At 41.2% G+C, this 11,284-nt stretch overlaps 1 gene segment (V, D, J or C); it reads left to right on the top strand.

Moving 5' to 3' along the window:
* The first annotated feature begins 579 nt into the window (after positions 1–579).
* On the top strand, positions 580–8,833 carry LOC123995872. The segment is given in 3 exon segments: positions 580–619; positions 7,274–7,372; positions 8,248–8,833. Coding segments are annotated over 3 exon segments (456 nt in total).
* Positions 8,834–11,284: the final 2,451 nt, after the last annotated feature.

The raw sequence follows: 11,284 nt of genomic DNA, 5'->3' as shown, positions 1-11,284 counted from the left end.
GACGACAATCGTTACAGTAAGTGATTCATTTTATCGATGTTTCTGATTTTTGTAATTCCTTTACTTGGTTGTAAAATGTTTGTATGCTTTGTAAGCGGGGTGCTGTCCTCAGATAATCACATGGTATGCTTTCGCGGGAAAGTCTTTTTGAAATCTGACAAAGCGACTGGATTAACAAAGTTAATCTTTAAACCGATGTATAACACTTGTATTTTTATGAAAGTTCATTATGACTATGGCGCTCCACAATTTCCCCGGATGTTGGCCAGGTGGGACACTGGCATCCCACCTACCTCAGAGGATCATCTATACCATAGTAATCGCAGTAGCGATATCCCAGTGTGGATACAACGTCCGGTTTTGGGACCACTGATTAGGCAATATTTTGATAATGGTATGGGTTTCCCTGTTCATAGACAAGGTTTTAAGTTAAACAACTGTTACGCGGAGTGGAACAGGGGAACCCAAGGGCAGACTCAGACGAGGAGACTGGGATGAAGTAACCAAGGTATTTATTGAAACACAGGGGGAAGATGGATTGCAGGCCAGGGGAAGCTCGGGTGGGTTGCAGGAAACCAGATGCGGAGGCTGAGGCTGGAACAAGAGGGATTGGGACAGGGTAAGCAGGTCCGGAAGGTAATCCAAGGGAGTAGTAGAGTGGGGAATCGAGGACAGAGTAGCAGGATGACAAGACGTGGAACTGGAGGAACTGTAGCGGAGAGGAAAACAGCATCAGGCAAGGAAACCTGTTGTGCCAGTTTAACAGGCTCTAACAATAACAAACGGCTAGAAGCGTAGACTCACTGAGCAGAGATTATGATCTAGCAGAGTGGAAGTGGCAGGGCTGAGTATTTGTAGAGGTCTTGATTATGGAACAGGTTGCAGCTGGTGGGGATCTGCTCTGACTCCAGCACACCTGTCTTCGCCCATGCAATCACACACACCAAGAGGGAGAGAGTACTGGGGGAGTGGCGGCAGGTCAAGGAGACACAGGATGAGCAGTAGAGGGTGTGGCAGGAGCAGACGTAACAACAACAGCGTTAACCGGTTTTTCATTTTGTCTGTCTCATTCCCCTCTGTGTCTTTTGTTTGTGTTTTCTGTGAATGTGATACAAGAGTGTGTGAGGGTTGAAATAAGTTTTAATCTTACATTTGGATAATACGATATAGTTCTTTGCTAAATAAGAAGATTGACATTTGGATAATAATGTTTGAAATGTAGCGTTATCTTGGGGTTCCGTTCAACATTGCCCATCATAGAATACCATGGGGTGGTATTGAGTGCGGGATGTTATTTTATAACAATAATGGCAAGTCTGTACTTTCTGGAAGTCTAATTGATTGTTGAGGATACATGTGGAGTATTATTCCAATCGGGTAGCGTCCGGCAAATTTGATGATTGATAAGATTTGAGATTTGATAAAGTAATACTGAGAATATAATGAGATGCAACTTAAACAATCCCTACGTAGACGTACGTAGGTTCAGAGCAGTCTCTTCACGGGTCATTTGTTAGAGATAAGGTTAAATAATAAATAAGGTTATATGACTGTCTACAGGATCTGGGAGATAGTCTCAGAAATAGATTGGCATATATTAAAACCGCAAGGAGAGAGTGGCGGAAATAAATTCATAGAAATAAAATATAGCAACGCCATAAAGACACGTGTATTTGTCACAAATGTATTGGTATTAAACATATAGAGTAATATTATAAGGGTAGACTACATGTAAACATTTTATTTTTCTAGTAAGGAGGGAATAATCATGATTTGGCATCTTATTTTCTTAACCTTACGATGGGTGACAGTGAAGAAGACATTGATAAGGAGAATTGATGTAAACTTAATGATTGTTGACAGTATGTGAATGGTAATATGTTATTAGTAGGATTTTTGTTGTTGTTGAGAGCACTCCAATGATGCAATATTTTAGTATACAAGGTACAAGGTTAAATGATGAGTATAGGGATTGAACCTTGAGATTGTAAAAAAGATTTAGTTGTGGTTTGTCACCCGTTCATTATAAGGGTAGGACCAAGGCGCAGTTTGGTATGTACACATTATTTTTTATTTAAAGTGGACCAGGACGGAGAAACAAACACACAGGTACTGTCCTGTTCGAAAGAACTCTCATTCTTGGGTGATTTGGTGACAGTTTACCACTTAGTTTGTGACAAACGCTCCTATCCTTGAAGAGGTTTGCCACAATACTTTTGTACCTGTTTCCTCCAGCATCTTCACAAGGTCCTTTGCTGTTGTTATGTGATTGATATGCACTTTTCGCACCAAAGTATGTTCATCTCTAGGAGACAGAACACATCTCCTTCCTGAGCGGTTTGACGGCTGCGTGGTCCCATGGTGTTTATCCTTGCATACTGTTACGGATACAGCTATCCTGTGTGTGTGTGTGTATCCTGTGTGTGTTTCTTTTCTCTCCTTCTCCCCTCACAGGTGTAAACCATCACTCCCCAATCAGTCAACAATCAATCATCAATCAGAAGACACACCTCCTCCTACTTCCTATCCTATCACAGTTCCTTCCCCATGGTTTAAAAACCCCATCATTTGTTTGTTCTAGAGCTCAGCTCAGCTCAATCTCTAGCGCAATCTCTCTGTAAATGCCATGTCTGTAGGTCTCTGTGTTTCACTCTCGCTTTGTGTCTTAACCTCTCTTTTGTTTAAAGCACCTCCATAGCACTTTGTCATCACCTGTGAGTATTGTTTTTGGTTATGGTGTTTGTTTGTTGCTGGGGGGAAACCAAGACAAGTCGCCCATGGGCATACACTACCCGTAGGTGAACTTTGTTAAATACACTAGTTAGAACTGGGCGGACCACCCACTGTATTTTTGGTTAGTTAGTTAGTTGTTGTTAAAGTAGGCTAGTCTAGCTTAGGGGTGTGTTTTTGTATATTTATTGTTTCTTTCCTTGGGTCCAGCTCAGCCCCTTTTCCTGCTCCCCCCATTACCGTGTGTTTATAAATAAACCTAGAGTTTGACGGTAGATTTCTGTTGTCGTGGTTATTTTGTGCACACTTTTACTTTGTCACAATAATAATTTGCATGAGTTATGTTACGGGTCTCATTACCATCCCCCCTAGACTGTCGGGCCAAAAGGGATTCGTAACACATACTATTGTTTGTACATGAATGTGGAACCTTCAGGCGTTTGGAAATTGCTCCCAAAGATGAACCAGACTTGTGGAGGTCTACAATTTCTTCTGAGGTTTTGGCTGATTTCTTTTGATTTTCCCATGATGTCAAGCAAAAAGGCACTGAGTTTGGTAGAAGGCCTTGAAATACATCCACAGGTGCACCTCCAATTGACTCAAATCATGTCAATTAGCCTACCATATTCTTTTAAAGCTATGACATTGTTTTCTGCAATTTTCCAAGCTGTTTAATGTCAGTCAACTTAGTGTATGTAAACTTCTGACCCACTGGAATTGTGACACAGTGAATTATAAGTTAAATAATCTGTCTGTAAACAATTGTTGGAAAAATTACTTGTGTCATGCACAAAGTAGATGTCCTAACCGACTTGCCAAACTATAGTTTGTTAACAAGAAATGTGTGGAGTGGTTGAAAAACAAGTTTTAATGACTCCAACCTAAGTGTATATAAACATCCGACTTCAACTGTAAATTTCCTCATGTTTTCAAACAGAATTAAAAGGGCATCTGATCCAACAAATACTCTGCAATCATTTCTACAACTGCTAATTTGATAATAAACCTTGAAGGTTTGCTCTCAGAAATCACACTGCTAAACCCTTACTTTCCATGACATACTGGATATATTTATCATGTTTAATTCCATTTTATTAAATGAGATGTTTTAGCAATGGTTTTCTTCAAAGTGTATTCTACACTTCATTATATTTCCCCTGGTCTTCTCTACCTTCAACCCCCTGGGAACAGAGTGAACATCTGGTGACAGTGCTGCTCTATTCTGGGACAAGCAGAACCACTCAGCCCTGTCTATGTAAATCTCAGTTTCACTCCCACAGCTACCAGTCTCGCAGTTGAACCGATTCACTGCCTGAAATACCCTTGACTGGGACAGATATGAGGAAGTGATTGGTTTTAACCTTTATGGTGGATTCAGTGAAGGAGACATAACACATATACCATCATATAAATAATGACAGATGAAATTTCTATTGTACTTTATGTAGATGGTGCAGGTCTCTACACGAATGTGTCAAATGTTTGATCCCAGCATCATGTCTCCTTCACAGATGTAACAGTCAGTAACCTGCTCATCAAAATAGTTCATATAATGCTAGATGATCAATATCTGGTTGTGAGGTTCATATGGGGATTGTATCTAGGATGGCTGATGCTGATGTAACATCACCTTCTTCTTTACTTCATCTTATTTTACATGTTGGACTGGTATTGTGGGTATTTCAGAACTTTAAATAACTTTTGTAGGTGCACTACAATGATGATGATGATGATGGGGAACGTGTGATCTTAGTGATGCTTTCTAAACATATTCAAAGCTGACTTCACTCCTAGTGTTCCATGTCACCGTCTCTTCCCCCTGAGCATCTGCAGTAGGTCCCAGCTGTAAATGTGGTTGAATCTTTGTTTGAAATTCACTACCGGCCAGAGCGATCTTACAGAGACTGAGGGTTTTTATTCTGAAATGATGTGAGACATTACTATTGTTGCACAGAGTCTGTTCAACGTATTAAGTCACATGTTATGGCAATGTTTACATATGAACTACAGCAAAATGTGAGGTATACTAATGCAATCCAGACATACGGTTATCGCTTAAGGAATGATTTAACACGAGCGAGGATAAGTTTACATTACAGTCACCGTCACTGATATATTTAGCTCAGTGTATTTTAGTTCCGTGAATGTTCCATGTCACTGTCTCTTCCTCCTCAGCACCTGCAGTCATAGCCGACTAGTGCAGTTACTGTGCAGTCTGACTAAGGGAGGTTTTTGTACGGCTCTGTGTATCACTGTGTGAACACATCACCACTGTGGTACCACTGACAGGGATTGTATCTAGGGGGGCTGATGCTGATGTCACATCACCTGCTTTTTCTTTACTTCTCTACATCTTATTTTACATGTTGGACTGGTATTGTGGGTTTTTCAGAACTTCAAATAACTTTTGGAGGTCCAGCACAATGATGATGATGATGACGACGACGATGATGATGACGATGGGCAACATAAGATCTGAATGATGCGTTCTAAACATATTCAAAGTTGACTTCACAAACCAGTGTTCCATGTCACTGTCTCTAGTATGAGAGTACCTCAGGTTGTTTAAGTGGGTTATAAATCATGTTATATGATCTGAGTAAATATGGTTCAGTCTTAGCTTGAAACCCATTAACCCAATAGAGGGACATAACAGAGATGGGGATATTTATTCTGAACTCATCTGAGACATTATTATTTCACATAGATAGAGTCCATTCAACTTATTGTCTGAAATGTTAAATAAAAGGTGTGTTAGCCACAGCAAAATATTTATGTAGTCTGGACCTACGGGTGTTGTCAGTTCAGGAATGATTTCACATGAAGGTGGATAAGTTTACATTATAGTCACCATCGCTGATATATTTATCTCAGTGTATTTTAGTCAGTGTTCAGTCAGTGTTCCATGTCACTGTCTCTTCCCCCTCAGCACTTGCAGTAGGTCCCAGCTGTATCAGTACAGTCACTGTGCAGTCTGACTGAGGTTTTTGTACGGCTCTGTATCACTGTGTGAACACTGGACCACTGTGGAAACTCTGACAGTAGTAATCTCCTGCATCTTCAGCCTGGACTCCACTGATGGTCAGAGTGAAGTCACTATGAGACCCACTGCTACTGAATCTAGATGGAGTCCCAGACTGAAGTCTTGTAGCATAGTAAATAAGGAGTTTAGGAGCTCCTCCAGGTTTCTGTTGGTACCAGGCCATACAGGTGTAATCACCAGGACATGCATCTGCTACATTTGAACTGGTTTTACAGTTTATAATAACTGTCTGTTCTGGGAGAACAGTTTCCACTGCAGGAGTCTGAGTCACAGTGACCTGTCCTCTGGATTCTGAAACAGAGACATTCAATAACTTTTCATTGATCTGTGTTTGTTTTGTCTCATTTTAGGCAGACGTATTATTCAATTCACATATTTCAATGAAATATTACATATTTATATTACATATTACTTGTAAGGAAGTCATTTTAGGAGCAATAAATTGTAAAATCTTACTCTGAATTAAGAATACCAATATCCACAAAAAGCTCACGATAAAAGTCATGGTTGTTGTGGGTTCTGTTGTCATGAAGGACGGCTCTCAGTCATGAAGTGTTCAACTCACAGGGATATAAACACTCCTAGAGCAGTGGAGCAGATGCATTATGCAAATGAATGTTTCAAATCTATTTCAGTTTCCAAGTAGGCTCCCATCAGAATATATTTTGTCCTGGTTGAGCTTTCTTTCATAATAATTAGGTGGGTGATTAAATGTGTCCTATTTCACACATGTACACGTGTGTTTTATGCCCATGTGTGAATTGTAAAAGTTTTTTTTTTCATTTCCCAACTCCCCTTGAGTCATCCTTGTAGAGTAGGGTCAAGACCAAGGTCTGCCGGGCCTTACTCAAAGGTACATCAACATATTTCTCACCTTGTCGACCCGGATATTTGAAATCATGACCTTTCATTTACTAGCACAACACTCTAACCGCTAGCTACCTGCTGCCCCTTTTATAACATCAAACAGCAACTGTTTACTCAGATAACTAATATATGGCAACTTTTATGTCACACCACCTTCATATTGTTATTCTGATGATGATCAGATATAATGAACTGTCTGTTCACTCATGCTTGGTCTCTCATATAAGTTCCTCTAATCAGTTAGTGAACACTTCTCTAAACTAAAGCTGGTAGGATTCCCCTGGTAGTGTTGTCTGTCCTCTGTGACTTTACCTCCACTGTTAAATCTGAGATCAACATGTTTAATAAAGGAATATACAACATGGATCACTATCACTACTGCTGCTGCTGTTGTCTTTCATATGGACAATATGGAGGAATACTAGCAACACTGATCTAATGCTGGACTGTTCCTCCAGACTAGGAGGACACCCGATACACAGAGGAAGGAACAAATACTCATATCTGGATTTAAGATACAATTCATTTGTATTATCTAGAAACAGCTAATATGAAGTGTTTGTTCTACCTGGAAGATGTTAAAGTGTATCTGTGTTGATTCTGATTCTGTATGAGTGATCTTCACTGTAACAGCTGCAGCATCAAAACACAGAGAGGTTTTTGTACCAGCAGTAATAGTGATTGTATCACTGTGGTGGACTTTTGGTAGCGGCACCAGACTTGATGTTGGAAGTAAGTAACAACCTCTCTTGATATTTCTTTCTGATTATTTTGGGGGGTATTTTACTCTGTGAAACTCTGTCTACATGAAAATATTGTGATTCTACATACTTTACTTTCTAAAAAAATAACTTTTTATATTTCTTTTGACTAACAACCAACATGTTCAAATGTAGGTGTTTATTTAAATGTGTGGTTTGATGAATTGCAGAGGATAGTTATAGTATGATAACTATTTAATAATATGGAATATAGCTGTTGCATTGTGTATTACTGTTTGTGTGCGATTTAAAAAAAAATCTTTATCTCAAATATTTTGGTTAAATGTAGCTTTTGACTGAGCCTTCTTTCAAGTAAATATTTATTAAATCAAAATAATTTGTAGGTTTATTTGTATGTCTGATTCATATAATTGCAGTATATCATTCCTAATTCTGGTATAATAACTAATAGTATTGTATATAGTTTTCATCATTGTTGCGTTGTGTTTATGGTAGACTTCACTGATAGGGAGAAGACAAAGGGTCTCAGTTATGGTTGTAACTGACTTCATAATCCAACATGGATGATATGTTCTGAAAATACTATGAATATGAGTAGGCTATTCTGATCAGATCCAATACTAAACAATATCTGTATGACATGTATATCTGACACCGTATGATTAGCAACTCTAGTTAACCAATTTATACTTGTTTGGTTCATAAATCTGCTTTGTATGTTACTTTAGTGTTTTCTCCACATCCTCTAATCAATCTGACTCCTACATTCATATTTAGAGGGCATTTCTATTTCACTTTATTTTGTTGTGTCCTTTGCTGAAGATAATATCTTACTGTAGCTGTACTTGATGTAGTTACTTAGTTGATGTGTTCTGTTTGTTCCAGGTAACGGTGCCCCCACCCTCACCATCCTGCCCCCCTCTAGTGAGGAGCTGTCCAGTACAACAACAGCCACACTGACGTGTCTGGCCAACAAGGGCTTCCCCTCAGACTGGACCATAAGATGGAAAGTGGACGGGACCAACAAGAACCAGGAGATCAGTCCCGGGGTCCTGGAGAAGGATGGTCTGTACAGCTGGAGCAGCACCCTGACTCTCACTGGCCAGGAGTGGACCAAGGCAGGAGAGGTGACCTGTGAAGCCCAGCAGAATTCCCAGAATCCAGTCACCAAGACCTTGAGGAGGGCTGACTGTACTGGGTAGGACCCCTCAGTCACACACCCCTGTGGAGAGAGGCTGCTGGTTCCTCTGCTTTGACTCTGTTCTGAGATCAGATGTTCTTTGTCTTATTGATCTCTGACATGTAGACTAACAGAGGGCTTTTCTTGAGTTCATGTGTCAATCCTCTCTGTAGACTGAGGTTGAATCAGTGTTAGATTTGATCTGTTTTATTACTACTAGATACTGTAGGAATGTTTGCTTTGATGCTTTAATGAATAGATGGAAATAAAGATTTTCCTTTGGAAAACATTTTTTTTTTTTTGACTCTTTTAATCATTAGACTGTAGTGTTAAATGTTGTTGAATGGTATAGACATACAGTATATCAAAAAAGCCTGGTTCACAGTTTCTTTGAAAACTATCAGACCTAAATGTCATTGCTTAGTTATGTATGTTCTCACAAACCGCATCTTCAACCAGCAAATGTAATCAAATGTTACTAGTCACATGTGCTGAATACATCAGATGTAGACCTTACTGAGAAATGCTTACTTACGAGCCCCTAACCAACAACGCAGTTTCAAAAAAATACAGATAAGAAGAAGAGATTAAAGTGACAAGTAATTAATGAGCAGCAGTGAAATAACAGTAGCAAGACAATATACAGGGGGGTACTGATACAAAGTCAATGTGCGGGGCCACCAGTTAGTTGAGGTAATATGTACATGTAGGTAGTGTTATTAAGGTGACTATGCATAGATGACAACAGAGAGAAGAAGTGGTGTAAAGAGGGGAGGGGGGCAATGCAAATAGTCTGGGTAGCCATTTGATTAGATGTTCAGGAGTCTTATGGCTTGGGGAAGGAAGCTGATTAGAAGCCTCTTGGAACTAGACATGGCGCTCTGGTACCGCTTGACGTGCGGGAGCAGAGAGAACAGTCTATGACTGGGGTGGCTGGAGTCTTTGACCATTTTTAGGGCCTTCCTCTGACACCGCCTATTATATAGGTCCTGGATGGCATGAAGCTTGCCCCAGTGATGTACTGGGCTGTTCGCACTACCATCTATAGTGCCTTGCGGTTGGAGGCCGAGCAGTTGCCATACCAGGCAGTGAAGCAACCTGGTTCAGTTGTAGAACATTTTGAGGATCTGAGGACCCATACCAAATCATTTCAGTCTCCTGAAGGGAAATAGGTTTTGTCGTGCCCTCTTCACGACTGTTTTGGTGTGCTTGGACCATGTTAGTTTGTTGGTGATGTGGACACCAAGGAACACCAAGGAACTTGAAGCTCTCAACCTGCTCCACTGCAGCCCTGTTGATGAGAATGGGTGCGTGCTCGGTCCTCTTTTTCCTGTAGTCCACAATCATCTCCTTTGTCTTGATCACATTGAGGGAGAGGTTGTTGCTGGCAACACATGGCCAGGTCTCTGACCTCCTCCCTATAGGCTGTCTCGTCGTTGTCGGTGATCAGGCCTGCCACTGTTGTGTCGTCGACAAACTTAATTTATGGTGTTGGAGTCATGCTTGGCCATGCAGTCATGGGTGAACAGGGAGTACAGGAGGGGACTTAGCACGCACCCCTGAAGGGCCCCCGTGTTGAGGATCAGCGGTGCAGACGTGTTGTTACCTACCCTTACCACTTGGGGCTGCCCGTCAGGAAGTACAGGATCCAGTTGCAAAGGGAGGTGTTTAGTCCAAGGGTCCTTACATTATTGATGAGCTTTGAGGATACTATGGTGTTGAAATCTTAGCTGTAGTCAACGAATAGCATTCTCACATAGGTGTTCCTTTTGTCCAGGTGGGAAAGGGCAGTGTGGAGTGCAATAGAGATTGCATCATCTGTGGATCTGTTGGGGCAGTATGCAAATTGGAGTGGGTCTAGAATTGCTGGGATGATGGTGGAGATGTGAGCCATGACCAGCCTTTCAAAGCACTTCATGTCTACAGACGTGAGTGCTACGGGTCGGTAGTCATTTAGGCCGCTTACCTTAGTATTCTTGGGCACGGGCACAGGCACTAGGTCTGCTTGAAATGTGTTGGTATTACAGACTCGGACAGGGAGAGATTGAAAATGTAATTGAAGACACTTGCCAGTTGATCAGCCCATGCTCGGAGTACACGTTCTTGTAATCCTTCTAGCCCTGCGGCCTTGCGAATGTTGACCTGTTTAAAGGTCTTGCTCACATTGGCTGCGGAGAGTGTGATCACTCTGTCTTCCATGACAGTTGGTGCTCTCACGCATGTTTAAATGTTATTTGCCTCGAAGCGAGCATAGAAGTAGTTTAGCTCGTCTGATAGGCTCGTGTCACTGTGCAGCTCTCGGCTGTGCTTCCCTTTCTAGTCTGTAATGGTTTGCAAGACCTGCCACATCCGACTAGCGTCAAAGCTGGTGTAGTGTGATTCGATCTTAATCCTGTATTGATGCTTTGCCTGTTTGACGATTCGTCGGAGGGCATAGCGGGATTTACTATAAGCTTCCGGGTTAGAGGCCCACTCCTTGAAAGCGGCAGCTCTAGCCTTTAGCTTAGTGCGGATTGCTGCCTGTAATCCATGGCTTCTGGTTGGGGTATGTGCATACGGTCACTGTGGGGACAAAATCATCAATGCACTTATTGATGAAGCCAATGACTGATGTGGTGTACTCCTCAATGCCATCGGAGGAATTCTGGAACATACTCCAGCCTATGCTAGCAAAACAGTCCAGTAGCTTAGCATCTGCTTCATCTGACCACTTTTTTATTGATCTAGTTACTGGTGCTTCCT

This window comes from Oncorhynchus gorbuscha, linkage group LG14 (genome assembly GCF_021184085.1).
Source record: "Oncorhynchus gorbuscha isolate QuinsamMale2020 ecotype Even-year linkage group LG14, OgorEven_v1.0, whole genome shotgun sequence".
NCBI classification, from domain to species: domain Eukaryota; kingdom Metazoa; phylum Chordata; class Actinopteri; order Salmoniformes; family Salmonidae; genus Oncorhynchus; species Oncorhynchus gorbuscha.
Note: the sequence above shows the minus strand (reverse complement) of the source record. Positions and strands in the feature narration are given on the sequence as shown.